Source organism: Micrasema longulum, unplaced genomic scaffold (assembly GCF_059751315.1).
Source record: "Micrasema longulum isolate JH-2025_06_02 unplaced genomic scaffold, ASM5975131v1 h1tg001145l, whole genome shotgun sequence".
Classification (NCBI taxonomy): Eukaryota; Metazoa; Arthropoda; class Insecta; order Trichoptera; family Brachycentridae; genus Micrasema; species Micrasema longulum.
Window position 1 is genome coordinate 93848 of NW_028278333.1, and position 23924 is coordinate 117771.

Genomic DNA, 23924 nt, shown 5'->3' on the forward strand with positions numbered 1-23924 from the left:
TACGTTTTTTTTATTATTTCGAATTGTTTGAAGAGACTTCAGTAGAAATATTTTTAAAACGTAATATTTGTTCCTGACCAGAGCCGGAGCGCCGCTCCGGTTCGCTCCGGCCCGACTACACTACTGTTACCTACAACCAACCATGAATATTACCTGCTGTCATAAAAAGTTGAAACCTTTTGAAAGTCAATGTTAAGGACATAGTAAATGAAAAATTACAATTATTACGAATGTCGTTGACGATAATAAATAAGTTGAAAGCATTTTGGATGTCAATTAAAAAACAAAAATTCTAAATAATACAAAAAATTTGTTTATGTTAAATTTGAAACTGACTATCGTCACATGCAGCTTAATCTTAATGTTTTATTTATATTTTATTTTTACTTTTTATTTCTATTTTATTTTGACGTTTTATTCATATTTCATTTTTACTTTTTATGTTTATTCATTTACATTTGTTTTATTTTTCTTATAACTAGTATTTACACGTATGTTTATTTTTTTAATTATAAATGGTACATTCTCTAATTTATATTTGTTCTTCATTTTTTTAATATTATCGGTATATTTTCAAATCCATATTTTTGCTTCAATTTTTATTATTATCGGTATGTTTTCCAATTTTTATTTATGTTTAATTTCTTAATTACTAATGCTATATTTTATAATTTGTATTTATGCTTCAATTTTTATTATTATCGGTATGTTTTCTATTTATAATAATTATATCTCATTTCTTAATTATGAATAGTATGTTTTCAAATTTATATTTACGATTCAATTTTTATATTTTTTATTATACTTACCTGCATGTTTTCTAATTTATATTTATATTGATTTTTTTAATGTTATTGTAATTTTTTTTAATTCATTAAGCATTACTTAATGAAATAAAACCAACACATGTAAAAAAAATAAGGTCACACACAGAACACAGAAATTTCTTAGCTATTCGGGACCTGAAACCAAATAAAACTCTGTACGTTTTAAAATTGTGAAATACATAAATAAATAAATAAAATCGCTAGGTATCAGCTTGAAGGGGAGACATCTGTCTGAACTTAAATTAATGTGTGATTTTTCTCAAGCCTGGTTGTTCTGTAATGTAATTCACCACTGTAATTGGGCCTCCTGGCATGTTGTGGTGCAAAAAAATAAATGAAAAAAAATAAAATAAATGAACATTGCACGAAATACAAGACCGGCTGATTACACCACTCGCTAGATAGCAGGTAGGCGCTCGAGTTTTTTTGGTTCGAGGATTTTGTAGCTGCAATTGCGTTGCCTTCATATACTTTGTCACCGAACCCCAATACAAATTAATACAAAAACCTACCTTGTAATGAATGGGGTTCTTCTAACCTCAATGCTCAAACTTTTCTCGCGGCAGACTCTTTCAGATGTTCTGCGGTCAATTAGGTACTTGTTGGTTTCTTGATTATTGATGCATGAATAACGCAAAGATCACTAAAATGGCCATATATCGAACGTGTTTAGAGAACCAAGATCACGTGCACATTTAATGACAATCCAGATGTTATTGGGCCGAAGAGAAAAATATTTTACCCACAGTAGTATAATAGCAATATTCACACTAAGGCTCAGTAGGTAGCAATAAATTGAACGTAGCAACCTAGTAAATGTGCAATACACCATACACATAGTAAATGTGGCGCAACCACCGGCCAACAGAGGACCCTTTTATTTTTTAATAAAATAAATAACCTAAAACAGATAGCTTTCTTTTTTACTTCCAAATGAATACGTGTAGTTTAATCTTTAAAACTCTTGATTATAAAAACTAATATCAAATTGGGATAATCTTCAACGGATCTTATTCCAAAAATTAAAAAATTGTCGTATGTAGGTTTGCGGGAACCAAGAAATACTATTTTATTTTTAGTTGTCTCAGTTAAGAAATGGTGCTTTTAATGGTTGATGAAGTATTGTTGTTATGTTTATTTAATTTGCTAAATATATGTTTTAACGTGAAATCTTGTACGAAAAGTATTATCATTAAAAAATGTGAAGTAGCTTAAACTTTTGAAGAACATTATTAATAGTAAACCGGTTCTGCATCTAGAATGAACTGTCTGTCCCTGACAGTTACACAAGGCATTAGACAAGTGTCAACATTGCAAATCGGGCATTAAATATACGTACCAACTCTCTTTTTTTCAACTGATTAACTAAACAAAGCTTATTTGCAAACCGGTTTCGATTCAAACCGGATTGGAAGCCCTAGTGCCGCGAAACGAGAACGTTCCTACTCGAGACATGAGTAAATTGTCTTTATTTCGAAGAAAAGTGGTCGGCAATAGCCAGCTGGGTCAAAAACACATTATTTTTCGTATTTAAGTTCCACGGGATGAGGATTAAACCCCATAAATTATTATGAATATCCTCTGACTATTAACAACCGAAAGTAGAAGTTCGATCAGATTTTACATTTTCAATAAATTAGGTAACATACAACATACATAATATAAATTAAAGTCAATTTTCTTTACCGCTGCTAGAAACAAAATAAAATAGTCTTTCTAGCTCTATATAAAATGAAAAACCAAAATGGACGTTTTATTATCCTTTAAAACTATGTACCTAATCGAATAAAACGAATTGAGTATATACTTAATTGAAAATATTGTTATGATTGCAGAAGAACGACGAGTGTGATTTCCTTACCTGATACATAAGTACAAAAACATATTATTTGATACATAGGTTAGTTAAGTATATTGATTTTTTCTCACCTGGAATATAAAGCTTTTATGTAATCTTTTCAAGATCAAATATAAAAGAAAGTAAACGTTCTATTTTTTGCACATCCTTCTCAACAATCACAACGGTATAATTTAATTCCATTTTTTCAATAGTTCGCCCTCATTTGTAATAATCTCTTTCCTTTAATAATATAAAGTTATATAAACATGCATTTTCAGACAGTCTTTTAGTCAAAACTGTATAAAAGATTGTCAAAAATCTTCTTCATGCATTGTTTGTAGGTACCGAACTATGTAAATACCAATGAACTGCACATTTTTTTACTATCTTTTATTATATATGCCCGAGATTTGACCCCCACTCTGCTTCCAATTGATTTTCGATAATAAACAGTTATTTCCGACTAGTATAAAATAGCAATTAAATGAAATATTTTGGGGAATCGTACATAAGAGCGTGAATATTTATTTTTAAGAAATATTGATTAGGTACTAGCTTTTTTTACCCGCGGCTTCGCTCACGTGTATTCGGAATAAATTAATTAGGTCATGAAATACTTGTGTAATTATAATGTAAATATCATTCCATCCGGAAAATTCTCGATGGAATGATATATTTTATCGGGATTTAAAGGAGCTTGGTCTTCCAACTATCGTTATAAAAGAAATTCGATGATCCGTTAATCAATGGTGAAGTTGCATCGTTATTCTGTTTACAAACATAAGTCCCATAACAAAACCAAAATGAAAAGCAAAGCAAAAACTTACCGTGGATAAAGCAAATCAATTTTAGAAATATAAATACTTAATTTCAAATGGATTATTTTTGACATCCCACCTTACCGCCTACTCATTTTCAAACTATGTTGCTCATTGTTGATATAATATATTAAAAAAAATATTGTAAATTTATTTAATTCTCGATTTAAATTAAGTATCCTATTTTACTTCTCACCTCTCCGGCTATCCCTATGCAAGAAATTATGTCAATCGGTCGATCTGTTGAGACGTGAAGGAAACACAAACCGACAAACAAACAAACCTTTGCAGGTATAGTAGTAGTATGGATAATGCAGATTCCCTTGCGTTTAGTTTATACAGAGGTAGGTACATTTATAAAACTTCATTACAATATTATGTTTACTTTGCACAATATTATTAAAAATAATTTCTTTATGTAAATGGGTAAGTACTTAGCTAATATTTCCATAAATATATTTAGTAAAAATATTTTTTTAAACACAGTAAATCACACCTTACAATGAGTTTTTGACGGTTTTCGAACAGAATTAAAATGTAACGTCATATATTTCATATTTTATCTATGGACTCATTGACTGTTATATGTTGCTGATATTCTGTACTATTTTACTAAACTTTAGTTCTGTGATGGCTCAAAAAATTATTTAGCGTTATTTAATACGTTTTACGAGATAAAATCATGTGTTAAAAATAAACCAAAGAAAATGAATATAAATGCAAGAGCAGTGTTAAATTTAGCGTATAGAAAATTTTCACTTCAAAATTACAGATTTAAGAAACATAATGATTGCGGCAGTAAGGATCCGCCTAAGAAAGATCGCTGTTCTTCTGAAGTTATTGAGAAACCATGTCCGCCTAAGAAAAGTCCTTGCCCGCCAGTAAATCCTTATCCGCCAAAAAGTCCTTGTTTGCCGGAAAAACCAACATGTCCACCTAAGAAAACTCCCTGCCCACCAGTAAACCCTTATCCACCAAAGAGCCCTTGTTCACCAGAAAAACCGACATGTCCACCTAAGAAAACTCCCTGCCCACCAGTAAACCCTTATCCGCCAAAGAGCCCTTGTTCACCAGAAAAACCGACATGTCCACCTAAGAAAACTCCCTGCCCACCAGTAAACCCTTATCCGCCAAAGAGTCCTTGTTCACCGGAAAAACCGACATGTCCACCTAAGAAAACTCCCTGCCCACCAGTAAACCCTTATCCGCCAAAGAGCCCTTGTTCACCAGAAAAACCGACATGTCCACCTAAGAAAACTCCCTGCCCACCAGTAAACCCTTATCCGCCAAAGAGCCCTTGTTCACCAGAAAAACCGACATGTCCACCTAAGAAAACTCCCTGCCCACCAGTAAACCCTTATCCGCCAAAGAGTCCTTGTTCACCGGAAAAACCGACATGTCCACCTAAGAAAACTCCCCCCTGCCCACCAGTAAATCCTGATCCGCCAAAAAGTTCCTGCCTACCTGAAAAGCCTTCCTGTCCGCCAAATAGTCCATGTTCACAAGAAGAACCAACATGTTCGCCTAAAAAAGCTCCTTGCCCACCAGTTAATCCTTATCCGCCGAAGAGTGCATGCCCACCAAAAAAAACTCATTGTCCCTCAAAGAGTCCATGTTCACAAGAAAAACCAACATGTTCTCCTAAAAAAGCTCCTTGCCCACCAGTTAATCCGTATCCACCGAAGAGTGCATGCCCACCAGAAAAAACTCCTTGTCCCTCAAAGAGTCCATGTTCTCAAGAAAAACCAACATGTCCGCCTAAGAAAAATCTCTGCCCACCATTGCATCCCTGCCCGCCAGTTAATCCTTGTCAGCCAAAGAGTCCGTGTCCCTCCGCTAGCCCGTGCTCCGAGGGTATCAACACCGATGTTCCGGGACTATCAGCATGCGTGATGACGATTGCGAACGAACCTGTTGGACCCGGCGTAGATCCTTCTAAATGCGGATGTTACAAGGTCCCTGAATATTTTTGCTACCACCCAGTGAGTTATTACGAAGCTGAGATCGAAATGGGCAAATTTAGATTACCCCAGCCCTCATCCCTACCCAAATCTTCTAAAAAAAATAAATGAATACCAAATATTATAAAATTGATTTTATTTGTTAATTTAATAGCGTACAATCTAAATTATTACACAAACTCCAACTTCGTAATTAGTGTCCTCCCTGCGTGAGTGCGGAGTGCGCTCTCTCAAAACTACAGTGGTGTTCTTTTAAAATAATAAAAGCATGTAACACTAATAACAATAAGATCAACAAATTGCAACAGGGATGGAGAATACCTTAAATAAGGGAATATGGAAGTCTAGGCATTTACAGGGCTTATGACCTGTCATCGGCTGGTTTAAGCGACCACTTTACACACTGTGTAACATTCACCATTTTGCCTATGTTTGCACATCCATATTTCTTCAATTCTTTCATTTATTGATTTTAGCAAAGTAAAAGAGCTGAAACCTTTATTGTTGCGAAGAGATTCGTCTGACTGATTTATTTCACATACTACGCAACGCCTGAAGACAATTTTTCAATTTTTAAACTTCTTCTTGGACCAGTTGGATTTAAAATTTCTTTGTAAATTAAAACATCAAACTTTTTGTTGCAATCTACTTTATATATTTATTACTTATGTTTATACTACTTTTATTTAGTTATAAATACAGTTTAAAAAATTAAAAGATTTATATTTTTACCTAAGAATAAAAAACAAAAAAATTGAACACGAAACACGTTCGCAGATAGCTGCATTTGATAATAATAAGGTTTTTAAAATCTGATTTTCCGTTGCAAATTTGATTTTAATAGGATGTTACTAAATAAGCAAAAACTATTTAAATAGGGCAATGTTGCCCCACCTATAACTAGATTTGCATAAAATCGTTAGATTGCTGTTTTTGATTCCATGGGACTCATATATGACTCCGTTATTAAAATTTACGCTTTAAAAATACCTATGCGGGTGGCAATGCAGGTTGAACAATAATTCATTTTAATCATATCCACCGCGGCAAAGGTTTCAGCTCTTTTCACAAACATCAATATGTTAAAGAAATATTCATGTTCAAACATAGGCAGTGTGATAAATGTAAGGTGATCGCAAGCGTTTGAAAAAACAGATGAGAGGATGTAAATTTTGCCAGGAGGCCTAAAACGGACATTCATTTACGTGGGTTTAAAAAACTAAAACATAATATTAAAACAAAAGTAGGTAAATTTCTATACTTTCTCAAAAGTTTTTTCAACTCTGCTAAATATTTTTCACCTTGATAAACTCACTTGTGGGTTATTCAGTGCGTGTCTTCATAGATTTGGACATACTCAAAATATTAATGTTTCAGTTGAAATTATAGTAAATGGTTTGTGTTCGTAGGAACATGATAAATAAGTTAACAAAAGAATTATGTTGATAATTTATTTTTTATTAATTAATATACACGGTACGCAGTGCAAAAAAATGCATATTTAGTAGAAATAAACACTTTAAATAAAAATAAAACGAAAAAAGTATACAATATATACAGCAGTTTCATACAAAGAACATGCTTAAAAATTTTATCAATGTGTGCGAAAACTTAAAAAAGGAAAAAATGTATATTTATTTAACAAAAACCGTAAATTCATTGACAAAGCAGAAAAATCCAAAGCAAGTTTTAAAAATAGTTTTTGTTAAGCTACTGTGTGTTAATTTATTGTTGAATAATATGTTAATTGAAAATTTTTAGATATTTGATGTAAAATAATAAAAATAGGTAATTTAATGATAACATTTTTTGGGACAGCCAAAAATTACGAAAAATATTAACACAAACTTATCCAAAACGAATTCGCGAGTTTAAACGAGACCCTTGGAGCTTCGCTTATGTTAATCATTACAATTAGTATAAATGAATCAAATTAGTGCGTCAAAAGTATTTAATTTAAAATTATCGTAATTATTAATGTCACGGTTGATATGAGTATTTCGTGGATACGGGGGATATAATATTATTTCGATGCTTTGTGATTTAGAATCAGCCGAAGAGTTTTTTTATTTCATCCACGACTTTTCCGGTGTACCGGGTGGATGTCAGGAGAAACTTGTTGACCACAGACATGGGCTGAAGACTGTCTCCATCTTCACAGCGAATCTTCCACGGCTCGTCCACGTAGTAAATGTGAAGTGATACTGATCCATAAATCTTCACCCAGTCCTCGAGACAAGGCGGAGCTGAAGGTACTGTTATCTAAACAAAAATAAACAGTATATTATAAAACAATAAAAATTATTTGAAGCACTAACTTTGAGATTATTTATTTTTTAATAAAAAACTGTTTTTAACCACTCATTATTAGTTAAATTACCGACCAGTTTCGAAGCTACAGGCTCCTTTATCAAGGTATAATTGATTAAAATACGGACTTATTCAGTCCATTCAACAATGGAAAACACATTTCCTTATTAATAAATACAAGTACAATTAAAATAAAATACAACTAAAGAGAATTAAAGCTTAGACAAAAAAGTAAATTACAATTACTACCTCATGCCATGTCTGGTCTATCTTAGTGATTGTTTAAATCTAGAAAGACCAACACCAAAAAAGTCCAGATTTTGTCTCGAGTTTACATTGCGACGCAATCGCAAGTCATAGCCATAGTTTGTGCTGTGGGATCAAGGAACAGCACATTATTATTTCGCAACGGGTGGATCGGAACATCCAATGCCACTTGTTCCAGTAAACGATGGTACATTTAGAATGAATGTGATCCTGTTTTGCAATTTTAACAGTATCTACTATGGTCCTTAAAATATAGCTTAATAGAATGACAGCAGTCAAACTAATTTCATTAGTGATGGGAAATTACTGATCACTGATCAAATCGATTTTATCAGTTATTTCATGCAATCATGAAACCCTGTTTCCGAAAATTGATATAAAAAACGCGGAAACAAGCCTATTATAGTGTGTTTAACACAATTATTCACCAAAAAATTAGACATTTGTACTTTTTTCATGAACAGCACCAAATGAATAAGTTGTTTATTCGATCAATTTACATTGATCAATTTGTCCCATCTCTAACGTTTTTGCAAAATGACGTAACCTTGTAAGAAAGTCGTTAATAATAAGGTTTTTTTTTTTTTAGTTTTAAAACTGATTTTATATAATTATATTGATTTATATGTCAAGCATTGTATTAAAAAAATAAATTAACACGCCAGATACAAATGATTTTTCGTGTGTCAATATAAATAACTCCTTTGACGTTACTACAAAGTGATTTCATCACTTTTTCTGACAACTGTCATTCTAATCATGTTACATTTTAAGGACTATAATTGCTCTTTCTAATAGAGAATTCTAAGCTGGTCAGTAGCTCAATCACAAATAACTATCGACGTGCTAGTAAGCAATTTTTCACCATGGTTGTTTATCGTATTCGCGATTACAATGCAACATCCGTGAACGCCTAATATTAAATGTTAAAATATTTGCGTTTCGCGCCGTATAATCTTGCTGCGCAATCACATATTTAAATTTCACCGGTTTAAATATGGAAAAATTCCAAAACAGCTATATTTATTTATTATTTATTGCATTTAGCCGGCGCGGCGGTTGGCAAGCCAAATGTCAAGAAAAGCAGTCGCTATAGTAATTGTAATTTAATTTTCAATTTTTTGCAAATGCAATATATTGCATTATTTTTTATAGTAAACCCCGATTTTTCGCCAATGAAATGTATTTATTTACGAGGAAAACAGAAAACAACCCGACACGAGCGTTGGCTTAGAGAATACACACGCGTTGACTTATTATGATTTCCCTAAGTGGATTCACTCCTTTTTTTTATATTCTTAAAAGCGTTTTTTTATATATATTTATTCTGCTTGTGTAGGAAAAGGTTTTAGGCGTAAATATTGTTGTTGTGTATTTAGTTATAAAGTTAATTTGTTGTTTTCAATATGTGTTATTTTCAAAATGTTAATATTATTTATGTCCCGAATTGAGTTATTGTAACTCCTGGGAATTTAATTCAATGTATTATACTTTGTGTTATATGATTTATAAATAAAAATAAAATAAATAAAACTGCGATAACTTAAGCATGTTCATTATTGTTTATTGTGATTGCTCAAATTACAATGACAATCAGTAAGTTCTCACAATATAAAATTGCTATTAAGACATGGATAGTGGAGGTGGGTTGCACACGGATCGATGAGTGGATCAAGCAAAATAGGTAAAATGTGTGTACTGTTTATGATATATATATAATTTTTTCTATTGGTCTATGTAAATTGGTTATGTTTTTTTACGATTATTTTAGTTTACATTGTTTATTATGTTAATGATAATTAGGTTAATTGGATTTCTTACGTTTTTTTATTGTTATTATTATGTTAACTTTGTTAAATAGCTAATTTAAGGCATGTTTCACATTTGGTAAAATATATTTCCCTCGGCACGGGACACCTCAGTGAGGGAACATTATTATGTATAAAAAAAAGAAAATAAACAATGTAAAAGTGTAAATAAATAAATGCTTAGCACGTTTTTAAGCACGTTTTTAAGCACGCTGATAGTTGTTTGTGATTGAGCTACTGGTGTTGCATTGTCGTTGCCCAGTAACGTAATATGTCTAGTGCGACGAAGGGGAATATTAGAATTGATTTCAGCCAGCAAATCGGCACATCCGATCCGATTATTATAGATAAACAATTGATCCGCAATCATGCGTCTTTTGTGAAGGCAAGGTAAGTTTAGATTGTTGAAACTAGGGAATTTATATTGCATGTATTTAATACATTAATTTTGCATTGATTCCAGATGCAGGGGGAGAATCTAATATAATACTTAATATGGAGGTAATAAGGCAAGTCTTTACGGGGATGGGATGAGGCCATCCCTCACTCCATTTATTTTTTAAAACATACCATTATATTAGTTTAGTGGTGGGTATAGTGATACGAAAAAAACTTTTTAAGCCATGTATAGTTTTTAAAAAAGACTGAATGCACTTGTATTATGTAAAGCTGAGAATTCTACAAAAGTATTCTTTACCTCAACACCTCTTGACGGTGCATCTTCAAACCACTTTCTTCCTTTCTCAGGAGTGCTTCCAATCAGGTGCCAGCCGATACCAATGGCCCTCTGCTCCTTCACCAGAACAAAGTACGGGAACAACTTGTGACAATCCAAGTCCTCGGTCATGTTGTAGTAGTAGTGAGTCCCTGTAAACGAAGTCATTATTTAAAAGTATTGAGGAAATTACTCCGTCGTGACGTCACAAATTCTAGTCGGTGAGTTCTTGATTGGTGAGTTGGCTTCCCGGAAACTCGAAATCAACAATATATCATTGGTTGATTCAGAAGAACTTGTGACACAGTTCAAATGTTTAATAAAATCTTTTTATTTTACTTTTTCATACATTTTTGAGTAACTTTGCCGTATAATTAAATTGTAATTAAATGCTCTAATTTTTAGAGCGTGTAAAAAAACATTTTTGTATCAAATTCCCCGTAGCACTGCACTTCCTCGTTTTGTATTGTATAACAGAAGGTACATAAGTCAAAAAGTCTTCAATCACGTACAAGATCAAAAAATAATATGGGAGAATAAACTTTTTAGATCCGCAAAAATAGAATTAAGAATAATCCAGAAACCGCGTACGCACATCAAACAGAAGGTGACTAAACTACTCATAAATATAGTAGGTTTACGTTTTGACCCATTAGTTTATTTGTAGACATGGCTCAGTACGCAACTCCTGATTTGAATTCAACTATGCCGTGTTGTGTCCTTTTAAAGTACAGAAATACTGTTAGGATCTTAAAGAAACAGGATGCAATCACATTTCATGTGTAATTAGCAAATGAATGTGTATGTAACAAATGCATTACTTAAAAATTGAATTATTTCTCCATCTGTCAGATTGTCGAAGAAACAAAATGAACATTTCGTTAGTGTTGCTGGCAAGTAAATAAAAATACATTAAATACCCCAGGGTGGTAAAATTTTTTACCCTACTTTGCTCATCAAATGAGAGAACTAATAAAAATTGGATCTCGAATTAAACAACTCTTTCGTGGACATTTGACCGACATTATCTTTAAAACATCAAATATTATTTAACATTATATAAAAATATCCGTTTTATGTAAAATAAATTTTGTTTTATATTTTAAGTTTTAAGAACTTTATTCAATTATTCAATTACTCTTATTAAATGACCCTTTACTTATCTACTCTGTTGTGTCAATCAATATTTCCGCGTGCACAATAAAATTTTAGAGAAAATAACAGAGTGCTTTTTTTTAACCTTACATTTGTGTTATTTTTTTATTTTATTTATTTACAATTTTAAAAAACCCGTTAGGGTTACATTAGAAATTTAATATTGTCTGGTCATTTTATGTCTCGTCTAGTCTAGTTAGTTCAGTCATCATGTGCTTTTTCAGATTGATTTTAAATTTGTCTCCATTAAAAGTTTTCAAGTAGTGAGGTAGGTCGTTGTAGTGTTTAAGTCCATTATGTAGTATTTTTGACTGTCCTGTGTTTGTCTTTGCTTTTTTAATATGATAGTGTTTTTGTTGTCTGGTGTTATATTTATGTAATTATATTTTTCCCATCGTGCAACATTACGCGGCGGCATCACGAATGCGTGCGGCTAAATTGAGGCATTGAATTATTGGACACAGTCCGATGTATTCAAATATGATTCTACGCTCCTTCTGGACTATTCTTAATTCTATGTCCGCAACTCTTTTCAGACACATTAGAAAATGTTTTTAATAGGAGTATGTATTTAATATGATAAATGTAGATTTAATAAGGGGTTTGGCCCGGCTTGGGAACAGGGTATGTGCGAGGATTAATTATTGATCTGCTCCCCCCTGACATATTTCAAAGTGGATGAAAAGTTTTTCTGCCTTTTGACGCAGTCCTCCTGGGCTGGTGTTCTGAACGGAATTGCGCCCGAAGAGATCGCTCTGTTGGCGTATTTAGTACGTAAATACGCGTTAAAAATGCATTTTCTACGCGCTTTTGCGTTTAGAATACCACCTTCTGGCTGGTATTCTGAACGCATTTAAAGCGCGCTATAACGCGTATAGTAATTGCGTTCGGAATACCAGCCCTGGAGTGGTATTCTGAATCTTCTTTTCCCCCTAGAGTGGATAATTTGGCGATTTTTATGGGAAATGCTTAAGGTCGCAATGATGTTCTTAATTAAAATCGTCATGTTTGATTTCACCCGTTCATATTTATTTGACGTTTAATCATCAGTATGGCAAATATGAAGCAAAAAGTAATCATATGCAAAAATTAAAAATCCCCTAATTAATCACTCTCTAGGGGGTAGAGAAAATTCAAAATCCCACCCCTGGACTTGTATGCACTTCTTCCAGCGATGCTCCAACATTTATATAACTTCCTGGTAAAACATTTGTCCGACCCCCGCCAATCACTCCTCTACGTACACAGCGCACATTACATGACGTCATTATAGACCAAAATTTTACTTCCTTGAGTTTTAGATATAGCCGCGCCGTAGTCACTAGGGGGACAGCGTTTTAATAAAATTAATATAAAAGGCTCAATGGGAACTTTTCTGTATCTAGGCGGATGAAAAATACAGTTGAGTGGGTGAAATCGAAATCCTAGGATCAATTTTTGGCAGGGTGGACGTGAAATATCGATTTTAAAGATTATTCAAACAGATTTTTTTATTTATATGTTTTATTTTTTATGGACTGGAACCTGAAGCGTAAGACCTTACCTTATTTTAACATATGATCGAAATACGCTGCATTTGGTTTATAAATGCAGTGCTCTATGCTGAAATAGTAAAGGAACTTGGTGTTTCCATCGATCATGGTAACGGTCTAAAATTCATAGTACCTTTGGGGTTTACAAAATTCATTATAATATCTAGAATTCACTATTTTTCGATGGGGGGTTTTTGAACTCCTTAAACCTTCTCATTATATACACCGTTGACTAGGGGCTGGATTAGGTGAATATGAGAGGTGTTCAACCAATTCGAACCCAGCTTGGTGAATAGCAGCCATTAACTGTATACATATTTGGCTACATAATGCATACACATCAGTAGCTTACTCACAAATAACTATCGACGTGCTATTAAGCGACGTGATAACAATTTCTAACCATGGTTGTTTAACATCCGTGAACACCTAATATTAAATGTCAAAATATTTACGTTTCGCAACGTATAATCCTGCTGCGCAATCACATATTTGAATTTCACCGATGTAAATATGGAAAAATTTCAAAACAGCTATATTTATTTATTATTTATCATGCTATTTATTGCATTTAGCTGACGGTTGGCAAGCCAAATGTCAAGAAAAGCAGTCGCCATAGTAATTGTAATTTAATTTTCACTTTTTTGCCAATGCAATATATTGCATTATTTTTTATAGTAAACGCCGATTTTTCGCCAATGGACTGTATTTATTTACGAGGAAAAGAAAAAACAACCCGACACGAGTGTTGACTTAGAGATTACACACACGTTGACTTATGATTGCGATAACTTAAGCATGTTCATTATTGTTCATTTTGATCGCTCAAATGCATGTTTTTGCACGTCAATAGTTATTTTTCATTGAGCTGCTGATTGACTTGTCAATTTGAATCAACCCTCGTACCCAACCTTGTAAGCTGGGCAAACTTTCAAGCAAAAATTTGTAAAAATAATAAAACATTTAAAAAGGCTCACCCATGTTTGGAATACAGTTTTGTTTCTTGAAAAGTGTTTGTGTTGACAGTTCGCCTTCTCCAAGAGGTAATTGCATGACGGCGTTTCCATTCTGAAGCCATATTCCTTCAATAGTCTCTCCAATTGGTCCGTGTCTTCCCCCGTTCTTAATGGTTTCTACGCGTAAATAAACATATTTAATTAAAATAATGCTTAAAACACTACACCAAAAAGCAGATTTATTATTTTTGTTAGTTACGTTTACCTGGTGAAACAATGTAATGTGTAGTTGTCCAATAATACTCTCCGAGGATGTTTTTCTTTATCATCTTATGAGATACATCGTATGGCAGTCCTTCAAGATCAGCTACAGGAATCTGTAATAAAGAAGATTTTAGAAAATGTTATCGCGGGGTAATTGCTACAACTGTAGTCCTTAAATATAGCTTGATTAGAATGACATTGTCAGCAAACGAGAGGACATATCTTTGTATTAACGTCTAAGGAGTGCTTTATAAAGACACAAAAAATCATTCGTAGCTGGCATGTTAATTATTTTTTTAATACAATGCTTGACACATAAATCAACATAATGATATAAAATCACCTTTAAAACTAAAAAAACTCAAATAAACCAGAAAATCCAACCAGTCTGCAAGCATTTGGACATACTCAAAACATGTTAGAGATGAGGCAAATTGATCAATGTTAATCGATCGAATAAAAAATAATTCATTTGTTGTTGTTCATGAAAAAAAGTATTTAATGTCGAATTTTTTTAGTAAGTAATTGTCTTAAATACACTATATAGTATTATAATCGGCATTTACTTCGTAACACTTCATTATAAATTATTATGAAAATAAAACTTGTGTTACACAATTTTTATTCTTTTACAAGAACACTACTACAGTTTCGGGAGAGCACGCCTCCCATCGACGGGTGATATAAAACTAATATAGTAAACACAGAATATTGTTCACAATGTCATAGAATTTAAACAAAAATTAACAAATTAATCAGTGAAACTTAGAGCAGGGGTTTTTTTTTCCACTTATCTAAGGTGTTAGCATAAAAATGGATACTATGGATAGTTATCTAAAGTACAGATATGAAAACATGATCAATGAGGGAAAGGACGATAAGTAGAATTTATTTCTTAAAATTTAGCACATAAGTGGAAGTTCCAATAATTAAGTCTAAGATTTTATACGTGTTAAGACATATTCTGTGTTTACCATATGAGTTTTATATCACCCGTCGATAGAGGGAGTGCTCTCCCGAAACCGTAGAAGGGTTCTTGTAAAATAATAAAAATTGTGTATCACTAATAACAAAGTTTTATTTTCATAATACACTATAATAGGCTTGTTTTTGCGTTTTTATATCAATTTGCGGAAACAGAGTCTCATGTTTACATGAAAAAATGGATAAAATCGATTTGACCGGTACATGATCAGCGATCAATAATTTACCATCACTAGTGACATTAGTTTGGCAGCTGTCATTTTAATCAAGCTATATTTGAAGGACTATGGGTAACTTCAAAATCAGCATTTGTGAGTTACTCGCTTTAAAAACATTTTTTAATCCTCCTCGATAAATGATACAAATAAACGAGCCAATATAATACACATCATAGTATTATTTTAATGAATCGCGACTTGCCTATTTCTAGCTTTCTCGGAGGAAGTTAAAAATGTGTGCTTTTTCGTGATTAGGGTGAATTAAGGCTCTATTTTTTATTTTTTTAAATTTTTGTTTTTTTACAATAAACATAAATGATAAAACAAAGTATTAAAAAATAAAGCATAATTACATAACAATGAAATACATATTAATAGTAAACAAAAAATCCCACAAAGGTATTGCCTGTTCGTGGGTATACAAGAAAATGTTAATGAATTTTTGCTCCTATAACAAATAATGGAGAGTTATAATATTTTTGTGTAACATAAGAAAGAAAAAATAAGATATTTTGTAAAAGATAATATAGTATTTTTTTATATTAATTAAAAAAGGAAATAAAAAATATTAAAAAAAAACACAAAAATATTTCTTATTATTAAAGGGCAACAAAATAAATCATAGAAAAAAAGAATTAAAAAATTTTGGGCCTTTAAAATATGCATGTCTCTGTCCGAGCCTCGATTTACAATGTGGTATTTCTAACCCACGATTCCCTCTTTGACTATGATTTGAATATCGATTAATTATTAATCAACGGACACTGTTAAGTAAATAACAGCATTTATCGACACTATTCCTGGCCGATTACCTTTCTTTCCCATCCTTTCTTTGACCCATCCTTATGGTACCTACCTAACATCAAGATAGAAGATATTAAAAATCAGAAGATTTGGATTTAGAACAAAAACAAAACAAAATTTTTGAATTCACATAAAATCGAATTAAAAGTGGTTGGATTTATCGCGCCAGTGCCCGAAATTGAAGAACATTCACATTAAATTAAAGGTAGGTTTCCATTCCATGTTCTTATCCTTTCTTCAAATATTTCCCTTTTGATATGACGGCGATGATTAAACGTCAAATGATGTACAAAATTGTTAAAAAACGAAAAAAACTAATTTGGTTTAGTCAATTCTACCTAATTAAGTATTTTGGGTAATTCAATTATGGTCCAAATGAAAATTTTTAGCTTTAGTTTTACGTGTTTGTATTTGTTTGACATCAGTGTTGCCATATATGAAGCAAAGTGTAGTTGTATGCTCGACTGAGCGCGAACAAAAAGAGGTTTCGAAAATACTCACTTTCGTCTACTTGACATTGCATATTGATAGCTTGTAATCCAATAAAATAGACACTCTTCATAAAATAAATTCTATTACGCAAATTTATAAAGAAGAAAAAAATAAAAGAATTTGAGATAAATAAGTCACTCAGATACCAACATAATATTAAAATTCCTAAATTCCATACAAGTCATGGTCAAAATAGCTTTGTCTTCAAAGGTGTAAAAAATTATAATAATCTTCCCAATGAACTAAAAACTATTAAAAATAATATATCAATAAATAAATTTAAAGTTAATCTAAAGAATTTTTTTTAACACGTGTAAAAACCACATTAAATTTTAATAAGTATGAATGTATTATTGTTTTACGTTTTTTCTTTATATATCCTATGTTTTTGTTTTTTTTTTCATGCACTCGTATTTAAAATTATATAAACTCCTATAAATAAACAACTAAAAAAGTGTAAGTCACTCTCCAAGCACAAGATTTAGTCTCTTTTTTGGAGAATTAGAGTGATAACATTTACTAGATGTGTAAAAGTAGATATGTTTAGAATTTTACAAAAACATGTACTTTTTATTAAATTTAATAATAAAAAATTTAATAATTTATTTAACGTAAAACCAAATATAATATCTTGTAGAACAGAAATAACGTGTAACCTTTACCGTTTGGTTTCACTTTTGTTGCTCAATTTTTAAATTAGCACCACAAGTAAAAAAAAATAACACCCCATGTGTTTCGCAATATTCATGATCTTTACACATTCTGAGAACAAGCTCAAGGATATTTCAGTAAATGCTTCTACAATAATATATCATATATACGTATTTTATCTTCGATATTACGATATAATTGTTGAGAAACGACAATCCGGTTTGGAACGTCACATTTTTATACAAATATGTAAACAAAGTTAATCACAAATGACAACATATTAATAACATGCGTAATACATAATATTATAATTTCGAAAAACCAGTGGTCGTGTTGTCGTTATAAGTACTCGTATTACACGGATCGGAAATCTGAATAAGAAACAGAAATCCAAAATTGTAAGGAGAAGCTCAGTGCTATGGGAATTTAGATACAAAAAATGTTTTTATATACGCGGTAAAATTTAAAGCATTTAATTTTACTGCGAAGTCTCTCTAAAATGTATAAAAAAAAAATTAAAATTACCTACTTTAAATGACGCGACGTCAGAAATTTCTAAATCAACCAACGAGTGTTGTAATAGATTTCCGGTTTCCGAGAAGCCAAGCCACCAATCTGGGAGACTCACTGAAGAGAACAAGTGACGTCACGCGTGGAGTAATAAAAAATATAAAAAAACGATATTTAAAAAAATCATAGCGATGATAATACGATATGTAAAAATTAAAGTTTTAAAACTTTTGAACTTCCTCATTTAGAACGATGTTATTTGCCACATCACACATACAATTTTCTGATCTAAAACTTGTCATAAATAAGCAATTATAATTATCATGAGTACGCATTGTGCACACAATAAGGTGAACACGAATTCTGGATCAGTGGGTGAATGAATCAATTATTGTAGCAGAAATTTTATGGTCTCTTTTGCAATGACGTATATTTTATTTTTTTATTTTATTTTATTATTTTTTCACGCCCATAAGGCTTTTACATGAAAGTTTTACAAAATATAAGTATATAAAAAACATTAAATTTAAAAAATACAATATAAAGCAACAAAAGATAGAACAGTGTTAAAAAGTAAAGTTGGTATAAAAAAAAGAAGATGAGTATATAAACAACATAGATTTTTAAAAAAAAACACAATATAGAGAAATAAAATATAGGAACAGTGTTAAGAAGTATAGTTGGTATAAAAATAAAAAGATGAGTGTATTAACAACATAATTTTTTTTTTTTAATACAATATAAAGTAATAAAATATAGAACTGTGTTTAAAAGTTAAGTTGGTTTTAAAAAAATAAATAAAAATTATAACAATATGTATATTTACTCTTTTCAATAATTTTTTTTAATATACGACGCCAATATGTCATTTTGCTTACCCCGATCATTGTGGTTTCAAGTGTGATTGGGTTTTCCATATACGCTATGTTATATGTTATTGCTCTTATGAAAATCTGTCATCTTAAAAGATGCCATGGCGATCGTTTTAGTAAAAAAAGTGTACATACTGTTTATATGCGCATGCTGAATCTCAGTTGAAAATAGATTTAAACGAATTAAGAAATGTTCTAATGTTAATATTCGCATACAAGATTTCAACCAATTTGTGTAGATAGGTACCTATTACAAGACACATTATTTTATGAGGAAAAAAACAGATTCCCAGCCAATTTTACGATCCGTGTGTAACAGACTTCAAAAGAAGCGAACTATGTAACTGCGATAAGTTTTCAATATTAAGTTAATCTGTTAAAAAAATGTTTTATCAATTTTGCGTTCTTGTGACCTGAATATTTAAATTATTTTGGAGGGGATTTTCAACAAGCTGTAAATTGTAATATTAAACTCACTATTAGAAAATGCGAATCAAATTGAGCAGAATGGTGTTCGATTTTCGAACCTGTAATCCGTGAGTCCACGACACTAACCACGGGACCACAACCTTATTCAAGAATGCAAGCAAGTAGGTAATAAATTAATTCCCATACACAATTCCTCCTTCTTTACAAGCTCATATACTAGTATACATACTGTCCACGCGGCTCCACTGTGCTATCATTTCCCATCTATTATCAAAGATGTTTCTAAAGCAACTTTGTGTAAATCACGTTTGAATAAATATTTCCTCTTTTCCTTAAATTATCATCTGTTCCTCTCCTTTTATTCACTTTTTCTTATTGAAGACTACATAGTATCGATATATTGCTTGTTCTGGTTTAGAATCTATTTTATTAGCTTTTTTTCTCACATCCATGTTTAAAAACTTAACAAACAACTTAAAACAGATTTTTTTATTTGTTCTTAACAGAAAATTGTCATTTGATTCGCTCTTCTGTGTGCAAATACGATTGAGCAAATAATAGTTAAATTAATAAAAAATCCATCAACATTTATTTATTTAGGGTCAGTTTTTTACTATAAAGAGAAAGAACTCATGTTTCTTTTTTATTATTATATATGTAGGTAGAACGAAAAAAAAAGTTTTTGTTTGTTTTAAATGTTTTTATAACGCGTTTCTAAATCAACATAATAATGTCGTATTTTTTCATTGTTTTTCATGTTCTCAAAATTATTTTAAAGTTTCATTTTTTATTTTGTATGAACTCTTCACCGCGATGTTTGGAAATAAAGTTTTAGTATTACTAAGCCAGACATTGATTTTTTTGCACCACAATAGGCTGGCCAAAACGCCGAATTGCAGTACTGTGAATTACAGAACAGAACACGCGGCTTGAGAAAATTCACTTTTTTTGTGATTTTACCGGGAATCGAACCCGGAACCCTTTGTGCGTGAGGCAAGTGTCATTACACCATAAGGTTGGGCTTATCCAGAGACCGATATACGTATAACGAGTTAGAAACTAGCTTAAATATATCTTCTCTTGAAGACCATTAAATCCGACCTTCTAGTCCTATTTAAAATTCTCTCCTTACTCTTTGATGCCCCTGAACTACTGAGCTCAATAAAATTAAAAATCCCAACTAGAAACCTCAGACAAAACTTACTCTTTCATACCGATAACCATAGAACTAACTATGGTTTTCATTCCCCTATGCTCAGAATTCTTAGGTCTGCCAACAAACATACCAGTCTTGATTTCTTTGACAACAAGTTGTCTTCTTTTATGCGATCACTGAATCAAATTCAATTATAAACACCTCTCTCCCGCTTCCACTCCCACCAAGTCTACTATATACCATTGTGTCTTTCTACTTTCCTTCATAATAATTTTCTATGTATAAATTTGTCCTTAAAAATGCCAATTGTATAGGTGTATATATAAATAAATAAGGGCCGCCACTTAAAGCTTACTCCTCTCCTATGGAATATTATAGCAGTTAACTCCTGGTTTCTTTGAATTTTTCCATTCACTTTCTAACATTATCTGCAGTACCTATTTATTATGTATTCCATAATGGTTTGGGCAACCGGCACATTTTTTATTTGTCTTGTTTGTAAAGTATTTTGAGCTCACCGCTATCTGAAGACCAGCGATGAAACCAGCCCTGTCGTACAGCGGACAGACCCTCACATCTCCCTCCAAACACCTCATGGAGACATCCACAACCATCTCTGTAGGCAGAGCAACTTGCAAGAATCCTGCGGCCTCAGCGTCCTTCACATTGCGAGGAATATTATAGAAGTTTTCCTTGTCTTTTAACGCTCCAGACCAAGCGTGCTTCACTGTGGAAATAAAGTACAAATTGTTATTGATAAAGGGTATGAGGTGGTACCTATCCCATATTAAATTGAATCAGAACACTGGGCGAAAGGGTGCTCAATCTGCATATTTCTGCTTAGGGTCACTTCTGATCATGGTGAAAATCCGTTATAAAATAATGAAAACGCATTGAAATGCCACTTTCTTCGCGCTTGTAACGTGTCTATGCACATAATCACACGTCATTGGGTATTCTGTTTTTATTTCAGTGTAGAAATGTCATTTATTGTAGACGCTGTTATTTATTTGTCGGTTTCTTTTTTTAATAGTGATTACAAAAAGGTAAACCTTGAAACGGCGACAATGACGTCATGTCGAGTGATCTTGTTGACCAGTGCGTACTACCTTGGAAAATTGCGGTAGCGGCGAGGAATATTATTAGGTAGTCACATACAGAATACAAATTTAGTACCTACATACATTGAAGCAGTTTGCTCTCACTAAGTTTATTTAACTACAAAAGAATACGGTTCTCAGGCGCGGATTAGAAAAAAATGTTCTATTTAAAAATATATATTCATTTATTTATTTGACACTTTATATACATATACAATATATATTCATATAAGGGCGGGCATATTGCTTAAGGCAATTTCTTCCTACCTACCCAAAACGTTCAGTTTGAGAAAATTATAAATACATGGACATATTGAATCTTACAATTTTATACAAAAATTAACAAAAATAAAATATACTAAAAAAAATTAACACTATACTATGAAGAAAGGAGAGGGGATGGGAAGGAAAGAAGAAGGATAAATGAACAATTTAAATATTTAGATAGTGACATTTTAATCTTGACTTAAATGTAAACAAAGAAGGCGTCTCTAACATTAGTGGGTAGGTTATTCCACAATCGAGCGGCTATTACTGTGAAAGAGGAGGCAAGAAAATTAGAGCGATGACAGGGTATTAAAAGGGTTCTCTCGTTACTAGAACGAAGAGATAGTCCGTGATGTGAAAGAGGTTGGATGAGCTCTCTCAGATATAGCATAATAGCATTGCCTGTTTTATTTCTCCGTCGAATGTTTTGACAAAGATTCTTCATAACAACTCATATTATGATGAAAACAAAACTATAACTATAATAATAATAACTTACCCCTGAATCCATCCAATCGAATTCCTGTAAAAAAAAATTAAAAATCCATGAATTAATTGGTCAAATTAATAAACTTATCAAAGGAGATAAACCGTCTTCAAGAAAATAATACACACTCCTATTGATAAACGTAACACAACGTTTTTTTTCTATTTCTTAAAAAAAACAGCCAACTCGTATTAACAATGACATGCGGTCGAACTCTATTTATCCGAACTTCAGTCATCCGGGTTGCCAAATATCCGGATCGTTATCAAGAAATAAAAAATAAAGGCGATGTTATAACAACCAATAAAATGAAGCAATTAACTTTGCTGGACATGTTTAAGTAAGTTTTTATTGCGATTCCAATTCGCTGTATTATTTCTAAAGTATGTCTTAATTTTAAGGTTAACCCAACTATCCGGATAACGTCTGGCACTCACTAATCCAGAAAATTTGTGTTTTACTGTACATACATCGCAAAAAAACTGGTGAAAATTTTAGAGATACTTAAAGCATTTAAACCAGTCAATGACAGATCAAACGATCTGTAAATGGCTAGATATTACAATATTCCCTTCTAAAACAAATCCGTCATTGTTGCAATATTATGTCAATCTTGATAACTCCATGGGGGGTGAAATATAGCCCATGTCTACAAAATTTGGACCTATTCAAAATGTTGTTGATTGTTTAATCATATTATTTTAATATACTAAAATTTCGTCTAATTAGCAACGGGAATATGTTTGAATGATTATATTTAAAAAAAAATGAAAATGTAGGTAGGTCGAAGAATGGATTGTGTAATTCGGGCGAACCAATTTTGAAATATTTTCTCCACTGGTGAATTAATAGAAGTTATGTTTTCTATTTTTTCTATTTTTTGTAAAATAATATACGTAGGTACACATAGAGAAATGTCTGTATAGTGTTTCAAAACTGTAAGTTATAATGATTAAACATTTTCTAAATTTCTCTCTGTAAACATATATATATTATATTAGGAATAACCCGCTAAGCCTCTATCTAGAGCATGGGTGGCCAACCTTTTCAGCATTTTGGAAATGAGATTTCCTACGGGGCCGTACAACAAAATTTCTTCTATTATTCAATGCAAATAAGAAATATGTACATTTTTTAAGAAGATATAACAAACATGAGAGTCAAACATGTTTATTAGATTAGAGTTACAATACAAAAAATAGCAATCCAAAAAATTATCATAAAATATAAACAAAATATTATAAATTTTATATACCGTAGGTATGTAAGATTATAGCAAATGGAGACAGATTAAAGCAGGTTGAAGATTTTGTATATTTGGAAAGTATGTTATACAAGAGACGGAAATGTGGATAAGTACATTGAGAGAAGGGTTAGTGCCGGAAACATAGTTAACGGTGCCTTAAAATCGATAGTGGCAAATAAGAACTTATCGAAGAAGCAAAATTGGCAGTGCATAACAGAGTTCTGGTAGCAACCCTTATGTATGGTAGTGAAGCGA

The 23924-nt window shown here is 31.8% G+C and overlaps 2 protein-coding genes across 2 annotated transcripts; one reads left to right on the forward strand and one right to left on the reverse strand.

Annotated features, from left to right (window-relative positions):
- Positions 1–4061: 4061 nt before the first annotated feature.
- Positions 4062–5635, forward strand: LOC148276792 (uncharacterized). The gene has a single exon (XM_088233743.1). It carries the CDS (start codon positions 4193–4195, stop codon positions 5555–5557), a length of 1365 nt encoding a protein of 454 aa, XP_088089869.1. The 5' UTR covers positions 4062–4192; the 3' UTR covers positions 5558–5635.
- A 1251-nt stretch (positions 5636–6886) lies between these two features.
- LOC148276793 (uncharacterized) lies at positions 6887–22459 on the reverse strand (the record flags this gene model as incomplete). Its single annotated transcript, XM_088233741.1, has 6 exons — positions 6887–7708; positions 10529–10698; positions 14211–14366; positions 14455–14566; positions 21088–21296; positions 22436–22459. Coding segments are annotated over 6 exons (884 nt in total), but the record flags the coding sequence as incomplete, so codon positions are not given.
- Between the last annotated feature and the right edge of the window lie 1465 nt (positions 22460–23924).